Source organism: Rhinolophus hipposideros, assembly GCF_964194185.1.
Source record: "Rhinolophus hipposideros genome assembly, chromosome: 18".
In the NCBI taxonomy this organism is placed as follows: domain Eukaryota; kingdom Metazoa; phylum Chordata; class Mammalia; order Chiroptera; family Rhinolophidae; genus Rhinolophus; species Rhinolophus hipposideros.
The window spans coordinates 35,640,705-35,665,812 of NC_138064.1; the positions used below are offsets into that span (position 1 = coordinate 35,640,705).

At 38.8% G+C, this 25,108-nt stretch overlaps 1 protein-coding gene across 1 annotated transcript; it reads right to left on the minus strand.

Annotated features, from left to right (window-relative positions):
- Positions 1–10,192: 10,192 nt before the first annotated feature.
- On the minus strand, positions 10,193–21,906 carry LOC308510426 (large ribosomal subunit protein uL6-like; the record flags this gene model as incomplete). Its single annotated transcript, XM_081079714.1, has 3 exons — positions 10,193–10,805; positions 12,465–12,625; positions 21,853–21,906. The coding sequence occupies 3 exons, from the start codon at positions 21,904–21,906 to the stop codon at positions 10,193–10,195; spliced, it is 828 nt and encodes a 275-aa protein (XP_080935840.1).
- Positions 21,907–25,108: the final 3,202 nt, after the last annotated feature.

Sequence of the window (25,108 nt, forward strand, 5' to 3'; positions counted from 1 at the left end):
CCAGCCAGTTTGCCAAACATTATTCTGGGTATGTTGGTGAGGGTGTTTCTGGAGGAGATTAACATTTAAATTGGCAGACTGAGTAGCACAGGTTGCCCTCCCTAATATGGTTGGATCTCATCCAATCAGTTGGAGTCCTGAATTGAACAAAATGGCTGACCCTTCTTTGAGTAAAAGGGAACTCCTTCCACTTCACCACTTGAGCTGTCATACTGGTCTTTTCTTGTTTTCAAACTGGAATGCAAAAATCAACTTTTCTTGTCTGCAGCCTGCTGGCTTTTACATTGGAAGTTGCATCCTTGGCTCTCTTGGATGCCAGGCCTTTGGACTTGGACTGGGACGGCACCATTGGTTCTCCTGGGTCTCTAACTTGCTGACCGCCGATCTTGGGACTTCTCAGTTGCCATATTATGTGAGTCCATTGCTTACAATAAATCCCTCTCTCTATATAGATTTATTTATTTTTTTTTTCCTGTGGAGAATCCTGACTAATATAGATGCTAAATGAATATAAGGTACACTTTTAAAATTTGATTTTTTTTTTTTTTTTAAATAGAGGACGGGGAAGGCAGGTATCTGCAAATAGAGCCTGAACATAAATGTGTTTATATTTTACAGAAAGAGTTCTTATAGATGTCTTTGAGTGATCCACATTAAGTGGGACTACATAGTAGATGCATTTTAAATTTGAATTTTCACTTGTTCATTTGATAATGTAGAGATAAGTATCTTTTATGTTCTGAAGATTTACTATCCTGCTGATCTATTCAGTGTGCTTTATTAGAAATGATTGCTTTAGATAGATGACTAGAAAATTTTGATAAAAACCATACATTCTCTTTCCTAATCTATCAAGTATTTATGTTTGTTCCAAGAATCATGACAAACATACAATTTAATATAAAGATAAAAGTGCTTCATTTCTTTTGGGGATCAGATGTCCTTAAGGCTATCATGTCTTCCTTAATAAAGACCTTGCAATATAACAAATATATTGGGAAATAAAGATATTCATTTAGTAAGTAGGTAGTCTGGCAGGTCAGTGGTCTGATCTTAAGATTAGAGATCTTAGGTTCAATCCTAAATATAAGCCTTAGACTGATAATGCTCATTCAACTTTTCAGCCAGTCAGAATCTTCTTGTTCTTGAATTACTCTGCAAATTTAAAGTTGCATACACTCTTTCAGGCCAGGGTAAGGTATTATTTACACTAAGGAAGTAAGTGAATTAATGATATCTCTATCACAAGTTTAAGGGGGATCATTGTACTTTTGAGAACTTTAATTTTGTTTTGTTTTTGTTTTTGGTCCGGCAGAAAGATATATTTACTCATTTGTTACTTGATTAAAAAAATCATGCAAGGATACAGAAATGTATGCTCAAAGAATTTTAAACAAATGCGTGAATAAAGATTTCTCTTTGGTTCAGATCCTTTTTTTCTATAACTCTGTGTGTGTGTGTGTGTGTGTGTGTGTGTGTGTGTGTGTGTATTAATTTCAGCTCCAGTCATGAGCACTGAGTTGTGCATTTGACTCTAAAGTTTCACTTCACCATATGTTTGTGTTTGAGTGTTTGCATATACTTTGTGGTGGTAATTGCTGAAATGCTAGTGGAGGCCGTTTTTTCCACATTTACTTTTTTTTTTTTTTTTTTAATCTTGAGAGTATAATGCTAAGTGAAATAAGTCAGACAGAAAAAGCAGAGAACCCTATGATTTCACTGATATGTGGTATATAAACCAAAAAGAACAAGACAAACAAATGAGAAACAAAAACTCATAGACACAGACAATAATTTAGTGGTTACCAGAGGGTAAGGGGGTCGGGGGTGGGTGATGAGGGTCAGGGGGATCAAATATATGGAGGCCGTTTTTTAGCTTTGAGAACCATGGTATGGCTTGCTGTTCAGATGCCCTTTTAACTGGAAAATCTTTTTTTTTTTTTTTAATTCCCAGAAATACGCTGGAAATATTTCTGTGGCTGCCAAATTACAATTATGGTGGTGAGGTGTTTTTATTTGATATAAAAGGAGTGTTTTTAGCAAGGCTGTCCTAGGGTGTGCAGGGCCCTAGGTGTTACAGAATGAATTGTATTCCCCCAAATCCATATGTTGAAATGCTAATCACCATAGTGTCTGTGTTTGGTGATAAGGCTTTTAAAAAGGTAATTAATGTTAAATGAAATCATAAAGATGGGGCCTAATCCAATATGACTGGTATCCTCCGAAGGGACACCAGGCGTGCATGCTAACAAAGAAAAGGGCATCTGCAAGCCAAGGAGAGAGGCCTTACCATAAATCAACCCTGTTGGACCTTGATCGTGGACTTCAGCCTCCAGAACTGAGAAACACATTTCTGTTATTTAAGCTACCAGCCTGTGGTATTTTGTTAAGGCAGCCCTAGAAAACAAATACACTGGGCAAATATTTTTGGTGAACCATCTCTTCAGGTGAAATGCAAAGTTTCTGGCCAATTTCATATCTTACTAGGAGAAAGAGGTAGCAAAGCTATTGTTCCAATGTCATGCCTCTGTTTATATTGAAACAATACAGATCTTTGTTCTACAGTTTCCTGATGCCATTTATTTAATGCTGGTTACATCATTACTCATCACGCTGCATCATCCATCATGCTGCCTGTGAATAGGGCTTCCCATGACTCTTTCAAAGGTTGTTATTGTGCTTCCTTGATAATGACCACAAATGCAAGGCTTTCCCACAGAGTGTGCAGGAAAATGTGAACAGTACGTAATTCATTTTCTGGACATACAAAATTTATCTTTCAAAATTTTATAGAGGAAATATAGAACAACACTTCTTCCAACACGTCTTTTCTTAAACTCTTTAGGCTGCAATCATTGCATTCCTAGGGAGTGATCTCTTGATAGTGATCTCACCTGTCTTCTATGCATTCTGTCTTTCCCACACTGCCACAAGTGCGGGGATAGCTGAAGTGCTGAGAACAGTCCTGGAATATTCATCCCTCACCTTGAATGACTTATAACCTGCAGGGGAAAGCATGATGTCACAATAGGAGGCAAGAGAGGACATTAATGAAGGACCTGTGGGTGTGGATGTCTCAAAATGTCTCGAAATGCCTTCAGTGGATGGAGAAGGGTAATAGCCACCTGTGGGAGGGCCAAAGATGGGTGAGATGTATACCCTGTTGCTATGGCAGGTATGTGTGGGCACAGGGTAACCAATGCCCACTGCCACCCTATCACCATTGGGTGCTGCAAACTGAGGTGGCATTATTGAAACAACAACCAGCAGGAGCAATGCATGGTCAGCACGTGTGACTCAAGCCCAAGGCTTAGTGTGGACTGTAAATAGCCCACATCCCTGAATTAACGCATTGTGAGACCTGAGTGAGACACCTTGAATTGTGTACAACAGTCAATGGGAGCGATCCTGGAACTGGGGCCCTTTGGGTGATGTGGGATCACCCAAAGATCTGAGTTGCAGAGGTCCTCTGTGCCTCTCGTGGACCCCATGCTGTATAGGGAGCCTGAGTATCAAAGGACAGAAGCAGAGTCAGGGCCTCCACCGAACTCTGCCCCATGGGCTCAGACATCCTGCTTTGGTGGCACTGCCAGCCCCTGACAGTGACCGATCCTGAAAGAGAATTTGCAAAATTTTAAGGAAGGCATCCAGAGCTTTGGAATCCCTGGCGCAGTGATGTGCCTGAGTCTAAGGGGGTACTGGTCTTTAGCACCATACTAATGATGTTCTGTGTTTGGCAATTGGTCAACCAGGTCTCCCCTCTTTGCACTTCCTTCTGTTCACTTCTCTCTTCATAGATATTTTATCAGCACTACCAAGTCCTCCCCAAATTAGGCAGGGTATACACAACATTAACAGCCCCACACTCAAAAAAAAAGAAAGTGAGCAATTCATGTTGGACTTGGTAATAAGATTTTCTTCTGTTACAAACATGTCACGTCATCGTTCTCTTGAGTGTTCTTGTGGATATTGTAATATTGCTAAAATCACAATTGTACTAATTTTCTATTGCTGTCGTAACAAATTACACAAATTTTGTGGCTTGAACAATGCAGATTTGTTATAATTTTCTAGTATCAGTGAACTAAAATAAAGATGTGATAAATTTGTTTTCTTCAAGAGACCCTGGGGTAGGACCCAGTTCCTTGCCCTTTTCCAGCTTCTAGAGGCTGCCTGCATTCTTTGGATAATGGCCCCTTCCTCCATCTTCAAAGATAGCAACATTACCTCTCACTGACTTTTTTCCCTAGCCATAACTCTCTCTGATTGTAGCCTGGAAAGCTTCTGTGCTTTAAAAGACCCATGTGAGGAGATTGGGCCCTCAGGGACAAATCTAGGGCAATCTTCCATCTCAAGGTACTACACTTTAATTACATCAACCCCCCCTTTGCCCTGTATGGTAGCATATTCACAGATTATGGTGTGGACATCTTTGTGGGGGCCCACTATTCTGACCATCACAACAATTTTAACAACCAAGTAGGGTGGCAAGATCTTTTTGTTGTTTAGAATGCTGTCCCTGTAATGACGTCAAAATCATGCTTAAATCCTTTGATCATTCACAGGGAAAAAATATGAAAGAAACCATTCATGCTACATAATTACAGTTGTTGTTTTTTATTAAAAGATATGAATATATCCCAAGTGGACTAGGTAGTTTCATTTTCAGTGCTCTGCAGTACAGTTTAAATGATATAATATCAATTATCATTCTTGTCAGTTTCCTTTTTCTTCTATGAACTAGAGAATGACAGTGTTGACATTTATTTAATATTTAGTCATGCATACAGAAAGACTAGAGTCCTAAATTTACCACAATGCCCAAGCTAAAAGGAAAATTTCAGCCTCTGGCAAGGAATTATTTGATGTATCACCTAAGACATCTTGCTAACTTGAATTCAGGATACAGAGGAAGAGAGTAATGACGATCTTAACAGCCTCAAAACAGAACTTCCCAGGACTGGTTGATTAGAAATGTGGCCAAAGAACATGGGAGTTGTTATCTCAGAAATGAAAAATATCTTTCAGTGTTTTGAAACTACTTGGAAGAAATGCTCTATCATCAATGTTGGTGCTATGATATGATGTGATTAATAAAATTCCCTCAGCTCTGGACTAGAAGTCAGGAGGTTTTCATCTGGACTCTACCATAAACTTATGTAAAAAAAGTGTTTCACCTGAGTGTTTCCTCTTATGGGTAAATGAGAAACTTGAGATAGAGTGTCTCCAAGGTCTCATTCAGGTATTAAATTTTATAAATTCCCTCTTTTTGAAAATAAATTGTCTTGGAATATACTTTAGATCAATTACCATTTTCAAAGAATTAGCCCCAACTTAAAATTCATGCTCCTTCCAACCTAATAGATAAGTGCTGGTTATTTCCACTTGTATGTTGCCATATCAACTTGCACATATGTCAGAAATAGCATTCATATTGTGTAGCAATCCGATTTTATGGGTATAACTCTCCCCTACTAGGTACTCGGTTTCTCTAGAGCAGGTATTCTATTCATTATTCATCACGTCCCTGGAATTCAGAATAGAGATTATAACATGATGGGTCTTTATTAAATACTTTTGGCATAAATGCATTAATGTTCTGTGTACATAATACAAGCATACCTCATTTTATTGTACTTCACAGATATTGCATTTTTTACAAATTGGAGGTTTGGGGCAACCCAATAGCAAGTGTATCAGCACCATTTTTTTCAGAAGCATTTGCTCGCTTTTGTCTCTGTGTCACAGTTTTATAATTCTCACAATGTTGGAAGAGCAAGTGTAATGGGCTAGGGTTGGGAGCTTGTCTGTTGTCTTTAAGGAACAGAAAGGAGGTCAATGTGTCTGGGATGGTATGAGTGAGGAAGCGTAGTAATAGATGAAATCAGTAATGTGGGCCTTACATTGTCCTCGAGGTCATAGAAAGGTCTGTATATGAGAATGTCTGGGGAAGGAAACCAGACATTGGTAGCATTCAAGTCACTCACTGTGAAACCAAGATTGAGGAACATCACTTTTAGGGTAGAATGATATGATGGGATGTCCATTTAAAATTAAAAATATTTGCTTCAGCTGCTATTTGAGAATATTCTGAAGGGAAAATTAAAGGTCAGTGATTATTAGTGGGGAGGTTATTGTAAAATTCCAGGCAAGAAATGGTAGCAGTGTGGAGCTGCAAGAAGTAATGGAATTTTGGATCAATTTTGAGCTCAGTGATGTATAACTTCTATCATCCCCTACAAATTCTGTATGCTAATCTGCAATGATAGCTTATATTATTCAAGTATGTGAACTATTCTGGCACTGACTTCTTGCTAGCCAGCATAGCTATGATGGTCCAAACTAAGGGGAAACTGGCATCAGAGGGTCTGGTGGTGTTCTATTTCTTGGTCTGGATAGTGATCACAAGTGTATTAGGCTTCTGAGAATTCATCAAGTCATACATTCATGATTTCGGCACATTTTTGTATGTTTTTTATACTTCTACCTGCAACAAGGTGGAGGAGCCTACTCTAGAATGAAAAAGACTGAAGAAACTTAAAAATGCATTGGTGATGCCTCTCTCTTGCTCAATAGCTGCAGGATGGTGTGGGAGATTATAAACATTTGGACACCCTTGCTTTTCAACCCCCTCATGAACTACACCTTTCTGCATGTCAGTTTCCTATAAAGACCTTTTCTTGACCTTTGCTGTAATAACAAACCTGTACGATGTCTGTTCTGTTTTGATGAGGTTGCTTAGATAAAGGTCTTTCTCTCCTCATTAGTATCGGGCCTGGTGGGACTGAGGCCCTTATGTAAGTGAGATGGGTCTTTGACTTGGTGGGAGGGAAGCAGGGGCCTGTCTAAGGTCACCAAAAGAGCAGAAAAATCAGTTAATTTGAGGATCTTTGCTCTCTTTTATTCTGACATTGTGGTGTGACCTTGCACTTTACTAATCCTGCAGTCTTAAAATGTGACTCTGTTCTTTCAGGGAGTTCAGTGAAAGTTAATATTTGAAAAGGTTGAATGGACCTCAAAGACTAAGCTAGTATATTTGGAACACATTCTGGGAGGCACTAATGTGATTTTTTTTATTAAAAAAAAATAAACTTAAGCAAAGTTTGCATGTATAAACAAAAATGAATAGAGTGCAAGATTCTCCTCTTGTGGAAAGGAATTGACATAGCAGACATCATTCACTGGGACATTCATTTGTTGGCCAATACAGTGCATTCAAAGACAGCGTTTGCCAGAAGCCAAGTCCCCGTGGATACACTGGCACTAGTTCATGGATTGTATACCTATGAAAAGGAGGCCTAGAGGGACCTGCCAGCATTTGCTTGGCACCGAGAGTAGGGTATTGAAGGGACAAGTTGGATGCTAGTAGTGCTTTTGTAGCATTAAGGAGAGCATCATTTGGATAACCACACTCAATTTTTTTCTCTATTCAAGTACTTTAAGAGTTGGTTTTGACGATAGAGTTTTTCAGGACCTGAAAGAAATGCCTATATGTGTCTAATCACCTTCCAGTGCAGTATCTATTATCTGATAATCATAATATGTCAGCTAATCAGCTTAAAAACAATCTCAAAGAGGACTTTTTCTAAACTTTTTAAAAAAATTTTTAATGGTTCCCTGAAAACTTGAGAGGAAGGAGAGGAAATCTTTCCTGTATGGAAAGAGCTGCAAAGATACCAATCATTGGATTTTGCTACTGACAGTGCACTTAGCTTCTGCTGCAAATGCATTTTATTGTAATAGGGTGATGTGAAAAATGGAAGTTTTGCTGCACACATACAGGCAGATATTATACCACAGGGCTCGTATTAATTGCCATCTTGACCATATGCTCTGCTTAATCAAATGCATAGCCTTGTGAAAATTGCTTTCCCTGATAAACCTAGTATAGCCATCTTTCATTTATTTTCTTTTTTAGGATTTAGTCAGGCACTCAAGCTAATCAGTAATACTAACATTTAACATACTGAAAACTGTCATTTTTCTAGTGCTTTCTAAACTTGAAACATATAATAGAGAAAACATTACAGCTTTTCAACGTTGTTTATATTTTTGCTTAATTGAATAGGATTTTGTGGGCTTTAAGACTGTGTTCAACATCTATCCTTTGTGGCTTAAATTAATTGGCTGCTCTATTAACCCTTCACCTGCTGAGTAAACTAGACCATCCTGACAAAATTCAAAATAGAAGCAAGCTTTTCCTTTTCAGTCTCACTCAGTGGTACCAAATGTAGCCTGTATTTTTCGAACTTCCATAGGAACAGAACTTTGAGGAAGAGGGCCTTTTCATTGTTTCTGGAGTATCTGAAAGTATTTTTTTTTATCTGATGCAATCTAGTACCATTAATGACACTGTGACTGATGATAAAGGGGACACTGGTCATCCATGACATGCTAGGAAAAAGGCTGATGCTGTTTGGTGGTTGCAGTCTTGTGACCCTCCCTGACCGTCGTGGGAATGGACCTTAGGCCTGAGACACTTCCTTGCCAGCAGATCAGCACTCACACAGCCTGCATTGGGCTTATCATTTTGGGTGGGAATATCTTTCTCTGTTGTAAGCCCAGTATATGCTCTTTTGTTCTGCTTAAGTGTCAGCAACATACAATGCTTGGCCAACCCACTGATGTGTCTGTCTTGGGAGAGGAAGGGATAGGATCCTCCCAGTGAGGCACAAAATCGGCGCCTATGAGTGAATTGCCCTGCATTGGCTGCCAGGAGAGCCCCGTTGGCCCTGGGGGACCAACACCCAAATTGGACCTGATCTTGCTCTGTTTCCTCTCTATGTGAGTAAGGTATTGTTCCCTCTAGTGCCTGACTGCATTGTGTTTTCCCTGGTGACTCTGATACCAATATGCAATTGGCAGAAGTGTTTGGAGTTTCCCCCTGGGACTGATAACTGATGTATGGTGTTCTGCTAGAAAGTGGGCTATTGCTAAGTGCATGGGAGCGCTTGAAGAAAGAAAATGGTGGCCTCAAGTCTTAAGATTCAGGGAATGAACTAGAATGCATCTATGACTACCCCAAAATAAACTTTTATTTACTGTAAACACAGGGCTGAGATGTCTGAAAACCAAACCTAAAGTCTAGTCCTAAAGTTGCCTGAATTTCAATGCTCATTGAATTCACAATCTGGCAGAATTTCTTATGTTGATTACATTGATTTGGAAGGAGTGAAACCCAAAAAATTGCGATGGGGACATATGGCCAGATCCTGATGCCTCCTTTGAGGTAAAAGCCTTGCAAAACATTGCTGATCCTTCACAGGACTACTTCCATCTGATATCTTCTAGATCTATAAGTAGATTAAAATCCTGATGCCAGTCCTGGCGATTAGTTACAACATGTGACAGTAAAAATAGTGCCATATACACCAAGGTAACTGCAAGATTTAACCAGCTTCTATTGACAGAATCCTGGGGCACACATACAGGAATACATCCTAAGATAGTTGGGACAATAAAGGACAAATATAATCTTGGATTGGGTGAATTTACTGATATGGATGAACTAAACAGAGATTCTGGATTTATTGGTTTAGCTTAAGCAGCTAGGATGGCTCTAAGAGTTGCTTTGTTAATTTTGAAATATGGGCCCAAAGACAACTCTAATTAAAGTTGAAATTTCAGGAGTTCCTTGATGTACTGTAGAGGAAGATATCAAAGGCTTAGGAAGATTGTAATGCAAGAGTAGATTTGTTATGTAAGACCTTTGCACCCAACCCTGAACTATATCCTACTGGGGGGTCCAAAGAACGCTCCCTTCATCTAAGCTATGAGAAATAGATTTGCAGCTCAGTATTGTTGGAGAGCTCTATACTGGCTATTCTCTACAGATCAGGACCGACAGTGAGGCTGTTGTCAGCAAACTGGACTCCTTGAATTCAAAGGGGATGGTGCGATCCCTGGGCAGCAGGGACTAAAAGGAGGAGCTTAATTGCCAGAAGCAAGGTTGATGTAGTTACCGTATGGACAGCAGAACTAAAGCAGTAATCAGAAGTTGACCTTCAGAGAGAGAGAAAAGTCTTTGATGATCATGGGTTTGTAAAACTGAAATAATGTTACAGCTTCCTGTAGTCTTTTTTGTTTTGTTTTGTGTTCAATACGTGACTTTTATTGCCTCTTTAAAATATCACAAGTAAGTCTGAGGACTCGCTCGACACCTCGGTGTTTCTGTAGCTGGACAACTTAGATCTTATTTATCAGCCTGCTGAACTGTTCCTTTTTCAGAAACATAGATACAATCCAAAAATGTTCTGATATCATTGTCTTTAGTGGTTGTGGATAGTTGAAGCAAAGCAGCTGAATTTGATACAAGTTCAATATCATTTCCTTCAAGAATTAACTCATCTTTCTGGTCTTGAGATACTGAACAATTAACACCTGACCTCATCTGAACCCTGTGGATGTATTTTTCTCCCAAGAAATTTCGGATTTCAACAAGAGAACCAATCTCCTGAATAACGACATTGATGGGGAAGTGAGCACACACTGACCTCATCTTGTAATGGAAGCCCAATGTAACACCCTTGATCATGTTCTGTACGTGACTACAGATAGTGTGGACAGTAGCCAGTTCCTTTCCCCACCATTTGTCAACCTGGAGCCTCCTTTTCTTTCCAAGGAGACTGAGCTCTACATGAATGTGATTGAAGTCCCCCAACAGGGTGCTTCTGGGGCTCTTCCCAATAACTGCATGTCCCTTCAGAGTGATGTCCACATTTTCTGGAATGTTCATGGTCTGAATACTGAGAATGATCTTGATTCTCGCAGTAGATGCAGCAAAGAGAGGGCCTCCTATAGTCTTACTTGAATTGTTTAAATGTCAAACTCTAGGTTTGGGAACAAAAGCCTGATCTGAATAACAATAGAGTTAGGGTCTCAGTCAATGACTAAATATGAGTCAGTTTCCCGACCCAGAGTCCCTTGAATGAAGAGAAGGCCAAGTTCCCATGAAAAAGAATCCTTGAACATAGCCAACATTTTATACACAACATCTTCTCAACATTCTTCAAACGGACCTATTGCAATTTACCAGGGTGGTAAATTAAAGAATGGGAAATAACCATTGTTTTTGGAAATTACTGGATCCTGGTCTCATAACTGACACTTATTCCTAGAAACCCCAAATACCATTGTGGTCCACTAGTCAGAGAAAGGGCTTATAGATGCATAGGAATGAATGGAGTTTTGATTTCGGTCTGAGTGGGACAGTGGCTTTAAATCCGTTTTGTGATTATTTCTCCAGTTTGAGAATGTATAGTTGGAATAGGCATACTCAGCCCCTGGCAGAGTCCCCAAATTAGTTCCCTGATTGATGGAATGGTGGCTCTTTTGACAAGAAAGACCAAGTGGTAGCCTCTAGAACTTCTTTTGTTTAACAAAATACTATTAGGTTGGTGCAAAAGTGATTGTGATTTAAAAAGTTAAAAATAATTGCAAAAACTGCAATTACTTTTGCATCAACCTAATCAATCAAAGACAATAGTATATATCTGAAGGGATTTTAGAGAATATGGCCACCATTGTGCACTTGAAAAATGGTGACTCACATCCTTACACAACTTACATATTGGCTTGTGAGCAGGCAGATGGTTCTCGGAGAATGTCAGTGGATTAGCACACCCTTAATCGGGTGTTAACTCCAATTTTAGCTGCGGTTCCAGATGTGCTTTTGTTTTTGGAGCAAACGGACATAGTATCCTCGTAACGTGGTATGTAGTTATTTACCCAGAAAATGCTTTTTTTTTTAACCCTCTGTAATAGCTAGTAGAGACCAGATAGAGTGGTGAAATGATCTTCTGAGGATTTTATTACAGGACCAGCTAGATGACAACACACTGCAGTGTTGGGACAGTGTCTCTTAGGATGTGATACATGCTGAAATCAGTGTCCAATACATAGTCCTGTTTCTCCCAGAGCCAGAATTCATGGGTCCTGGAATCAACGAATGAAAATGGGTTGTGAGTCCTCTCACAGTTCCCCCAGTGATCTATTAGCAACACGTTGGCTGCCTGCCTCAGTGATTTTAGGCTCTGCTGGTTTAGAGGTCTGAGTTCCCAAGGGAGAAATGCTCGTACCAGTTTCCCTTAAATTTCCCTTAATCTGGAAGCTGAGATCACTACTTTGGGTTTCTCAAGTGAATCACCAGGCAAGGAAGGGGGTGCTATACTGGCTGGGGCTGTTTGTCTCGATTATCAAGAGAATAATTGTGTTGCTGCTTTGCTTTGGGGGGGGGTTGAGAGAAATATGTCTGGAATGCAGACATTCTTGGGGTCTCTCTTAGTACTTCTATCACTTGTGGTAAGAGTTAATGGAAAAACTATAATTATCTATGTAAATGGCCCAGGCGCTTTAAAGAATGAAGGTTTGAATCACCTCACCAAGTGTGGAAACCTGAGCAACCAAATTGCTTCCGAGACAAAGGGAATGTGTAATGAGTAGTGGAAAAAGCAAGGTATAAATACCAGCTAAGGGGGCGGCTGGTTAGCTCAGTTGGTTGTAGCGTGATGCTTGTAGCACCAGGGTTGCTGGTTCGATGCCCGTGTGGGCCAGTGTGGGCTGTGCCCTCCACAACTGGATTGAAATGGCTACTTAACTTGGAACTGATAAGTCCTGGAAAAACACACTTAAAATAAGAAAAATAAAATAAAGTTAGAAAAAACACAAAAAGACCAGGTAAACGACATGACCAAGTGGCAATGAGAACCGTACTAATTATGATAATGTCTTACTTATTTTGACTTACATTTATTTGTATCTAGATGATCAATTGTAACATATATTTCAATCAATTCTTTTTCATTTCCTCCCTTTCATTTCTTTGCTAATCCTAAATGTATGCATAAGTGATTAATCTACACTATAGAACAACAATTAGGGAGTATGATGCTACTAGAGGGGGCACATCTGGTTGGCGTCCCCATCATCTGTGCTTGCAGCTTTTCCAGATCTCCGTTTAGCTTCTCTGGGTCCCCAGCTAGACATGTGTAGCTCTGGGATGAACGATACCAGCTTCATCTGTAGGTCACCAGTATAATCCTGGTTAGAAGATTTGACAGGCACACATTCTAGTGGCTTCACTGATTTAACTTTGTCTGCAGATTTCAGCCTACTGTATTCTACTTTTTAATCCAGCTTTTCTTCCTTGCTGTGGGCCCTGTCGACCTACAGCAACACTGAGTTCACCCACAGATGCAGAGTCAATAGTCATCCATAGACTTCTTCATGAGTCCTATTCAGTGCAGCTGATACTTCAACCTTTGCCGTCTGGACTTGTACTTTCCTATCCTCTCCCACAGTTAGCTAAAGTCTAATATCTATTATAAATTCCTCAATTCATAACACTCAGGTTGCTGGAATCCTGATATATCAGTCATCCTAGTCATTGATATGGACATTTACTATATTGCCGAAGTTGTTACACTTTAATTTTTTTCTAGATCTAAACATCTAAACTATAAAAAAAAAGGATGTTTTGAGTATTATATTAGGATTTTGGTTTGCTTAAATAAAATTTTGTTGGCTTTAAGAAAATGTTCCACATTTATAACTGTGAGGCTCAAATTAGGTTTGTTTCATCCCTCACCTGCTGAAAACAAACAGATCATTTTGAGCAAAACTCAAAATAGAAACAGGATTTTTTTTCTTTAATTCTCATTCCCTGGAGGAGAATTTAGTTATATTGTTGACTTTTGGGTGAACCTATAACTACTGTACATGTATTTTTTTGAGGGTTGACATTAAGAGTCCAAAATTTTACAATCACGGGGAGAAAGTGTCAGCTTTGCTGGGGTGGCTTTTTGTGCCTGAATTGTTACATGTATTTAAATACTAGTAGTGCTCCTAAGCATGAGCATTTCATTGTGCCTGGAGCACAGTACTTTTGCTAAGCCATGGATCACACGTTAGAAAAAGAAATGAAGAGAGAAAATTTCTTTATGCTTTTCTCTACTGTAGATTTGATATGTTACATTACATGCTTCTTAAATTTAACAGAAAAGTAATGCTCCCCTTCACTGTATCTTTCACTGAGGAAGAAATCTAATAAATAAAACTATGTCCTGGAGAGAGAATTCTAGGTGGATTGAACCCAGCAAAATTCACTTTTGACTTAAGACTAGTATGTCCACATTATATGGCAATAAAAGAATTGGACCACATAGAAACTTAAAAAAAAAAGTATAATGCAGGGATCCCAGAGGTGATCAAAGTTATATCAAAGAAGCTTATTATAATGGTATATTTGCATAACTCCCCAGTGCTTTATGTTCTCTGAATCATTGTGAATCATCCTTACTCATATGAAAATTTTAAAAAAATCGCATTATATTGCATGGAGTTTTATGTAGCATTACTTATTTTCTACAGAAAAAAAAAACATTTCTTATTTCTTAAAAGGTAAAAATTCAGACAATTTTGAAGAGATCAGGGAATACCTTGTTTTGGCCATGTGTATAGGAAAGAAAAATGTTTCTTTTCACATTTGGAATGGAAGTCATTCAAAAGTCAGACTAGTAAGGAAAAGCATTTTTTGAGCTTTGGCCTGATCAGATGTAAGTATCATTTGGTGTAGCATTCAACCATTTACCTTGTAAACCTGGCTGGGATGTAACTCAGATAAAAAACAATAAGTGTAAAATAAAAAAGAAAACCCCAATAAGAGTTGTCTTTAATGTTTATTAAATTGGTCTACAACTTAAAAGTAATATCTTTGATAGGTCAGATCATAAATTCTCTAAATTTGACAGTCCACTCAAAAGGACAATGCGGGTTTTCTGACAGCTGCCAACTGTTCAAGAATTTTTATCACTGACTAATCTTACCTTGTGATTTAGGAGATGCTGGGGATTACATGAAGCTTAAGTCAGGACAGCTTCCATTACTTTATCTCCTGTATCCTCTTTTCAGTATTTTGCTGCCATCATGAAGTTACATAAATATTACTGAGGTATAATCAGTCAGGCAACCCATCTTGTCCTTTCAGCGGCTGTCAGGTCATTGTGGGGAAAATGACGGCTTTAGAGGACAGCATAAGGCTATGCGTTGTAGGAAGCATAAAATGGTGCCTCCTCGTGTGCTAAAATATACTTTACTAAAATGATACAAATCATTTCTCAAATTGCAGATGTTGGATTTTATACTACCTGAGCTTACTGTGAAAACCTGGTTTTCTGGACAGATTCTTGCTTCCTGTTCATCTTTTCAAGATCCAAAACGATGAGAGGAAAATGAAAATCTTGTTCCATTTTCTCTCCATTTCAACCTTGATAAACTAAGTTTGCTTTAGTTGTGTTTATATTTAAGTAGTCATTCTTTTTTTTCTTTTATAACAAGACAGCTTATTTTTATAACAATCATTTTACATCTGGATTCTCTGTTTTTACACACACACACACACACACACACACACACACGTTTTTTTTCTTAAAAACGATCATTAAGAAATCTTCATATGTGCTATCTTCTTGAATATAGAATCAAGTGCTCATGGACTGAAAGGTTGCACTCGTGTTTATTGCATCCTCTAAAATATGGATCACTGCATAATTGGAAACAAGAGTTAATCTAAGTACTGAGAATCTATCCTTATGTCCTGAAAAAAGTGAAAGGAAACCATAGGAAGAAACTGACAGAAAGTGTGTTGGGGGAAGAAAGAGAGTTTTAGAGTTGGAAAGCCCTTTGCATGGTAAGAGTCACTGCAGTAAATACAATTGGGAATTAGTGCACCATTGTGGGTATTTGTCACAGTCATAGGTAATGCTAGATATTGTTTTTCAATAACATGATAGTTGGAACTTTGAAATTTATTTATATGCTTATAATAATGTTTCTTAAAATTTGAGAGAGGTTATGACCTACTCAAGGTGACCTCCAATAGTCAGGATTAGAACCTAGGTCTCCTGAAATAAATTTCTAAATACTCACTTAAGACTTTTTTCTACTATGACCTCTGCCTTGTGAAAGCAAAATCATGGCTGAGAAGTACATTCGATCATGTGACATAGTGACATTTGAATTTATTTAATTTACAGCATAGTGTAAGACGTAAATACCATGGCACTTGTTATGGCCAGCAGGAGGAAAAAAAATATATAATGGTATTAATATTAGTTCATGTATTGTGTATTCTTGTATGTTGTACCCATGTCAAACAAATGCTGTGCTCTATTTTCCAAGTTCTATTTTTCTTACTCTTAAAACTCCCTTGGATTTTGTGGTCGTGACAGTATCATCAAGTAGTTTTCTTGGATTAAAAATTGTGGTATCTCCCATTGCAAGTAAGCCGAAGTAAGAACCAAGAGTCTGAACCCTTATAGAAAGAATATATTTTTAAAGGGAATCTCTGTTTTAATTTCTGAGACAATGATTTTGGCAAAAATTCTGTAGTGTGGTAGTGAAAGTGTAGCCTAAAGTGGCTGTTTCATTCTTTTCTGCATGCTTCAGACGCTTTCTTCATGCTTTAGGACTTTGTCATGGCCAGAGCACAAGGAGAACAGTTACTTCATGTATTCCATAAGGAAACCAATCATTAATCCATAGATGTGTAGGCAATTTGGTATTTATTTATATCTCATCTTTTCAAGAGTAACAACAATATAAAATAGCGAGGTGAAATGAAGACACAAAATGAAGCAATGAAAGAATGAAATGAAGATAAGAATGAGACATAGTAAAAATAAAGTGACTGTAGATAGGTTAGTTCGAAACACATTCTCTTAAGTCCCGCATGCAATACTACACTACTACTGAGCTAGAATTGTCTTTAAGATTCCTAGCAGTGAATGAAAAAAAATATGGCAATAGGACCAGTCTTTGTTTCTGTGTCATAAATGCTGACCAAGAGGGACCCCACTGTACATTATACTGAGAAAAGAGACACTGTGCACCAAAGTGAACCGTGTCCTTGACAAAAACAATGAACTTCATTGAGCTCTTCCTTATAACCTTCCTCAATATAGGTCTTTAACGGCAATTCAGTCACATCAATTTGAGAGGCCACAGTGACGCTGTGCAGGTAGGCTGCTGTCTTGAATGATTTAATTTAATTTAGGGATACATTTTAAGGAACCCACAGAAGAGGATAGATGGAATAAACTTGAGGCAATCCTCCACAAGTATTGTTTTCCATTCAAGCTTTTGATAGGTTTTGGGCAGCCATGAACTTGGGATTTCACTCTTGACAGGTACAGGAGTGATTTTTTTTGTTTGTTTTTTGCGGGGGGTCATTGCCGCTGATGTGCATGGACACGTGCTCAGCCACGTTGGGGGCAAGGTTGAAATTTTAGATGAACAATAGTAGCCTTACATTTCATGTTCATAAACAACGGCCAAAGGAATTTAACCTCAATTTATATGGTATTTTATTAAAATAGATTTTTTCTCTTTATTATTTTTTCAAAATTGAGGTATAATTGACGTATAACATTATCTTAATTTCAGGTAAATAACATTATCATTCGATATTTGTGTAATTATGACATGATCAGCACAATAAGTCTAGTTAACATCCATCACCTTACATAGTTACTAATTTTTTTTCTTGTGTTGAGGACTTTTAAGATTTACTCTCTCAGCAACTTTCAACTATCAATACAGAATTATTAACTACGATCACCATGTTGTAGATAACATCCCCATGATTTTTTAATTTTATACTTGGAAGTTTGTACCTCTTTTTTTTGGTTTTATTTTTATTTATTTATATTTTTGGAAGGCATGTGATTTTCATTGATTGCTGCAAAGGTTTATAAACTTGCCAACTAATTTCAATTAGAGGATTATGAAAGTTAGTTTGCATTCTTTTTTTTACATTCAATATTATTTTATATTAATTTCAGGTGTACAGCACAGTGGTTAGACATTTGTATAATTTGAGAAGTGATCCCCCTGACTAGTCTGGTACTCACCTGGCACTAGACATAGTCATTATCATATTATTGACTACATTCCCTATGCTGTACTTCACTTCCACATGACTGTTTTGTAACTATCGATTTGTACTTCTTAATCCCTTCACTTTTTCAGCCTGTCCCCCAGCCCCATCCCATCAATTACCCCCAAAATCTAGTACCCATCTGGTACCATACATAGTTTTTACAATATTATTAACTATATTCCTTATTCTATATCCTACATCCCCATGACTACTTTGTAATAACCAATTTGTACTTCTTAATCCCCTCCCTGTTTTTCACCTACATGCCCAAACCCTCTCCCATCTGGCAACCATCAAAATGTTTTCTGTATCTGAGATTTTGTTTCTGTTTTGTTTGTTTATTTTATTTCTTAGATTATATAGTTAAGTGAAATCACATTGCGTCTGTTTTGCTCTGTCGGACACTCCACTCAGCACAATACCCGCCATGTCCATCCATGCTGCCACAGATGGCAAGAACCCATTCCCTTCCATGGCTGAGCAATATTCCATTGTATACATAACACCTCCTTTTTATCCATTCTTCTATAAACAGACAGCTGGGCTACCTCCACATGTTGGCTATTGTAAACAATGCTGCAATGAACATATGAATATGTCCCCTTGAAGTAGTGCTAGTTTTGGGTTTCTTTGGATCAATATCCAGAACTGGGACTAGTGGGTCTTTCTTTATCTTTTGTTATAGCCTTTGTTTTAAAGTCTATTCTGTGTAGTATAAGTATGACCATCCCAGCTTGTTTTGTTTCCATTTTCCATGAAATAAATATTCCATCCCTTTACTTTCAGTCTGTGTGTCTTTCAATCTGTAGGCAGCATATGTAAGGGTTTTGTTTTCCTGTACATTCAGCCCTATGTCTTTTGATTGGAGCTTTTAATCCATTTACATTGAAAGTAATTGTTGATAGATGTGTAGCTATTGCCATTTTATTATTCAAAATTTTGATCTTTTTTTTTCTTCATCTTAAACAAGTCCCTCTAATATTCCTTGTAATACTGATTTAGTGGTAATAAACTCCTTTAGCTTTTTCTTGTTTGGGAAGCTCTTTATCTGTCCTTTTATTTTAAATGATATTAATAGCATTACTATATAGAGTAATGTTGGTTGTAGGCCCTCACTTTTCATCACTGAATATTTCCTGTCAGTCCCTTCTGGCCTGCAAAGTTTCTGTTGAGAAATCCGCTGACAATCTTATGGAAGTTCCCTTATAAGTTATTAGTTGTCATTCTCTTGCTGCTTTTAGGATTCTCTCTTTGTCTTTAATCTGTGCCATTTTAATTATAACGTTTCTAGATGTGGACTTGTTTGGATTTTTATTGTTTGGGACTTTGTGTGCACCCTGGACTTGTATGTCTACTTCCCTCAGCAGGTTAGGAAAATTTTCAGTCATTATTTCTTCAAATAGGTTCTCTATCTCTTGCTTTCTCTCTTCGTCTTCTGGTACCCCTGTGATGTGAATGTTGTTACAGTTGATGTTGTCCAGAAGTCTCTTAAACTATCCTTTTAAAAAAAATTTTTAATTCTTTTTTCTTTTTGCTATTCTAGTTGGATGTTTTCTGCTGTCTTGTCTTCCAAATCACTGATTTGATCTTCTGCTTCATCTAGTCTGTTGGTGATTCCTTCTAGTACATTCTTCATTTCAGTTATTGTATTCTTCCCTTCTGACTGGTTCATTTTTGTGGTTTCCATGCCGTGTTTTATACTTGCTTATCTCTTTCTTGAAGTTCTCACTGAGTTCCTTGAGGATCCTTATAATCATTGTTTTGAGCTTTGTATCTGGTATATTGCTTGCCTCCATTTCATTTAGTTCCTTTTCTGGAGTTTACTCCTGTTCTTTCATTTGTGACATATTTCTTTGTTTCTTCATTTTGGCTGCCTCTCTGTGTTTCTTTCTATGTATTAAATAGATCTGCTATGTCTCCCAGTCTTTGCCAGGTGGACTTATGTAGTAAGTGCCCTGTGGGGCCCTGGCACTATCTCTCTGGTCACTGACTCCGGGTGTTCCAGATGTGTTCCTTATGTGGGTTGTAAGTGCCCTCCTGTTATAGTTGAGCCTTGATTGCTATTGGCACATCAGTGGGTGGGATTGACCCTCAAGCTGGTTAGCTGTGGGATTTGGCCTTATCCACAGCTTATGGGCTGCTGTGGAGGAGGAGACCTACCCCGCTGAGTGAGATTTGCCCTGGTGGACTCTGGTGCCTTTTGAGGCTGCCCTTTGGGTGTTCCACCTGTTGGGCTAATTGGGTGGTGCTCTGCTCTGGTCTGAAACCAACTTTCAGACCACAACTATGTTGATTCTGGGCCTCTTCGGAGGGACTCACATGCAGGCCCAAGTCACCCACTTAGTGTGATTGGCTGTGGACTACCTCGTAAGAGCTACAAAGTGATCCATGGTTGTTCGCTGCCTATGCTAAACCTGGAGGCACATAGGAGAGGTCATGCTGTGAACTAAAGAAGTTTACCACCAGTATCAGGTCTGGAGTAGCTCTGCAAAAAGCCAGGACACTCGAAGGCTTGTTGCTACCTGCCGGCTACCTTAAGGTTCAGCCACTGATAAAGCCTCATGTAGTATGCAAATTGGGTGAGAAAAGGCCTCAGGGAGTCATTAGAATGGGACGAGTTGTCATCAATAGGTTAATGTAGATTCTGGTCTGATGCCAGTGCTGAGCCTGGAGGTACTCAGCAAAAGTCTCAGAGCACATGGAGGCAAGTCACCACTTGTTTTCCAAGGAGACTCTGACACTTTTCCAAGGACGAGTGAAATGAGGGTGGCACTAGCTGCTCACTGAGAAAGTGCCTCTGGCATTGGGGGAGTGGGGTGGGGTAGGGTCCCAGGGAGTCAGCAGGGTGGATCAAGCAGAATTCACCAGACCAATTCAGATTCAGATTAGGCCGTGTAGGGGAGGGCTCAACACAGGAAATATTGGGTCCATCTGCCAGTTGCACAAGAGAAGGACCCCACACAGGGAAAATTGCAGTCTTCTAGCCCTTGTGCAGAAGCCATACACTTTTGTTTGCCCCCGCCCCCCCCCCCATATGCCTTTGACACCCTCCAAGTCACCATTCCTCTGCCAGAGCCCAGGGTGAGTGCCTGCAAGTGAGTTTGTGCACAGGCCCTTTAAAAGAATGTTTCCCGCAGCCTTCCATCCCACCTGGATGGTCAGAATCCCCACTGTTTTTCACAGCCAGATTTTGTGGGGGCTCCTCTTTCTGCCACCAGTACTCTGGGCTTGGGGGCCTGGTGTGGGGTTGGGGTTCCTTGCTCCTCTGGGGGGAACCTTCTCAGTTGAGATATTCCTCTTGATTCTCAACTGCCATATGGAAATTTGGGGCCAACCTGTTTTGCATCCCCACCCCTTCTACCAGTCTAGATGTGGTTTCTTTATATCCTTAGTTATAAAAGTTCTGTTCAGCTAGACTTCAGATGGTTCTCCAGGTTGATTGCTCTATGATTGAGTTGTAATTCTAACATGTTCATGGGAGGAAGCAGGCATAGTGTTTTTCTACTCCACCATCTCTCTCTCTCTCTCTCTCTCTCTCTCTCTGGAAGTTTGTACCTTTTGACTGCCTTACCCATCTTATTTCTCTATCCCCCCTCTGGCAACCACCAATCTTTTCTCTGTATCTATGTATGTTGTGAGTCAGCTCAGACACCTGATGACTCCAAAAATGAGTGATGTCCACAATGTCCTATCCCCAACAACCTGCTCAGTTCCTATAGACTCATGCCCGTGGCTTCTTTTTTGGAGTTAATCCATTTCCTATTTGGTCTTTCTCTTTTCCTGCTGCCTTCTATTTTTCCTAGGATTATCCAAAGAACCCTTCCTTCTCATAATGTACCCAAAGTAGGACAGCTTCAGTTTTATCATTTTTGTCTCCAACCGTGTTTCAGGTTTGATTTGCTTGTTTAATTATTTACCATTGCCTTCTGCCATGCAATATCTGGTTCCAAACCACATGTGCTTGGGTCCATGGTGACATAATCACCAAATGCCTAGGAAATGTAAGCATCCATACAAATATGTATCTATCAGCTTTGTTTTATTTTGTTTTGTTTTTTCAGATTCCACGTATAAATGAGATCATATGGTATTTGTCTTCTCTGTCTTATTTCACTTAGCATAATGCCCTTGAGGTCCTTCCATATTGTTGCAAATGGCAGGATTTCATTCTTTTTATGACTGAATAATATTCCATCGTATTTGTGTGTATATGTACAATATATTTATCTATTCATTCATAGATGGACACTTAAGTTGTTTCCATATCTTGGCTATTGTAAATAATGCTGCAATGGACATGCGAGTATGGATACCTTTTGAAGCACTGATTTCTGGTAGTTGATCTTTAGTCCACTGTGCCCAATCCTAGGGAGCTTTGTACCCTTCAGAACAACCTGACATGCTCTCTGTATGGGGAAGGGAGAGGATCAAGAAAAGAGAAGAATATCTAGATTCTTCTTTGTGTGGGGTATTGTGCTAGGTGCTTTTCATTTGTCATATCATTTAATTTTTAAAACCTCCCTGGTAGGTGAATAATATCACTTTATCCTGAGTTTTCAAGAGAAACAGCAATACATGCATTGTCACATAGCTAGTATGTGGCCCAGCCTGAATCTGAACCACCTTCTTTTTGCCTCCAAATCTCCACCTGAGTATATAGTACTTTGTGTTATGTTCTCTTTCTTCCAAATTGTTCCTTTTTGAACATCACTGGTAATTGTTTACACCTGTGTCCTCAATAGGCTATGAAGAACTCTTTTCTTTATCTCTTATCTTAGGCACCTGAAATGGTTGGCCCTAGGTCAATGTCTATAGATGAATTAGCTCACATTACAGAAAGATCAGAACTGTGCTTAGAATTTCAAATTTACAACCTCAGGACCTACTGGAAATAATGCTAGTATTTTCTTACAATAGGGTTTCTAGCAGAACATTCAACTCAACCTGAGATAAGAAAGAATCAAAGTAACAAGGGGTAGAATAAATTGCTGCAATCTCAAGTTGAATTATTTCTGGTTCAGTTTTTGGGTTCTAGGGAATGATGTTTATTAGTTCCTTGATATAATCTAAACTAGACATTCCACTTTGGGGAACAATCAATGTTTAACTTGCCAGCACAGAAATTCTATGCCATGGTTAGCCTCACCTTTTATGTCTCTTGATCAGATTATAGCAACAAATAGTGCTTAACTGAAAAACTGCTCAGAACTAGACAAAACTAACATACATTTGTTCTGTTTAGCTGTATTTGTCACTATAACTCTGTGTTCTAGAGTCTGCAGTAATTGCTTATTTCTTTCTGAGGAAGTTCAGAGTGCTGACTGGAATCTATGGAGTCTCATGTGACTGGGGATCTGGGGATCCAAATACTTTGGAAACTACACAAGCACCTGTCTCCAGGTGCTTTCTTATGCCAGCCTGGAGCTCATCCAGGGGCTTTTGCTTAAATTGTAAAGTGGAAACTCTGCATTACTTTGGAAGAAAAAGAGAAATTACTTTCCTTGAAATGTCCAGTTGAGTCAAATGTTTTGACCTTTAGTGTAAAAAACAGAGTCGTGGCAGACATTTTTTTGTTGCCTACCAAAATTGTCCCTTTTTCTTTGTTAACAATACCATTAGGTCTCAATTAACCAAGCCCAGGAGACATTGGTTTGTCTCATCCAAGCTGGCACTCCTATTCTTTTAGCCACTCATTGTCTTAAACATGAGCATGTGATTTGTTTCTAACCAATGAGAAGTGGTGGGAAATCTGCTGGTGAGGATTTAAGAAAATGCTTTTCTCCTTGATAAGTGGAAGAGCTGCATAAAGGGGAGATACTTTTTTGATCCCCCGTTTCATTTTTGTTTTACATTGAGTGCTATAACTCTCTTGGCAGCCAGCACTTTGAGTCTATAAGGAGAAGGATAAGCAAATCAATCTCTTGGAATTGGTGGCCTGGCATATTTGCACTATTGAACCAATCCTAGAATTGCTACTTCAAACTGCTTGTTACATAAGGAAATGGGATAACTTTATCATTTATGTTTTAAATGAGCAAGTATTTTGTTACTTACTGTGGAAAGCATTCTGACCATTGATTCATTGGTTAACACAGGTGATTGGTTTCCTTCTCTCCCTTCCCTCCTCCTATAAAACAGAATGTTAGCATTGCTGTAATGCTACCTTAAAATTGAGTTTCAGTAAAGTTGCTGCATCTTTGCTCTTTTAAAGCTTTTAACATTCTTGAGTCTTTATAAAATGGAGTCAATACAAAGTAGTTATCTAATTATGCATTTCTTGAGTGTCCGTTATCACTCAGTGAAGATACGTTAAAATGATGTTTAAGTCATTGTCTATTTTCAGTGCTTACATTTAAATGTTGCTATTCTTGTCCTTAGAGTCTAAAGTGACAAGGAGGAAATAGAGACTGATTAGTTAGATTCTGTTGCTTCCTTTGGTGTTGGCAAGAATGCACGTGTGGGGGTGTGTTTTCCAATGAAGCCAATCTTGACTACTTCGAGTATACCTTTACTTAGCTCCTATTTCATGTAATTCCAGGAATTCTTTCTTTTATTGTTAAGGAAATACACTAAGTTTCTAGAGCCTTCGGGGAGCACTGTAAATATTTTACACCCTGACAAATGCTTTCCCAGTGTACGGAGAGCAGAGCTTGTGTAGGATCAGGTCACTTATTACTTTGATTTGCCGGCAGCAACTGCACCTGGAGGTCCAGGTGAAAAATCCCTCTTCCCCATATTAAATACCTAAAACAGGACAAGTACATTTTGAATATTCTGAAGATTTATTTTTCTGCCAGGTATATATGGCCCCCACTGATATCTTAAACCATGGCCAGAAGCTACATGCCCTTGGTATTTTTATTAAGGCAGAGTTATTTATATTGAAATGCATTTTTCTCCTCTTTGCTATGCATGCCCTTTCTTCAGGTAGCTGGAGTGTTTCTGCACTATGTAGTGTGTCTGTAAATACTTCATTACTGCAAACACAAATATCCAGAGCTGTTTTTGTGGGTCAGTGTAACCCGTGCCTTTGTATCCCAAACCTCCTGGTGATAGTTGGTTTATTGGGTGGTGGAAGTCAAATTCACAGTGACATTGTTTTGATACCTCTTTGTTCAGGTTTCATTTGGGGAGAGCACCCCCAGAATTATTTAACATGTACTTCAGTTCTAG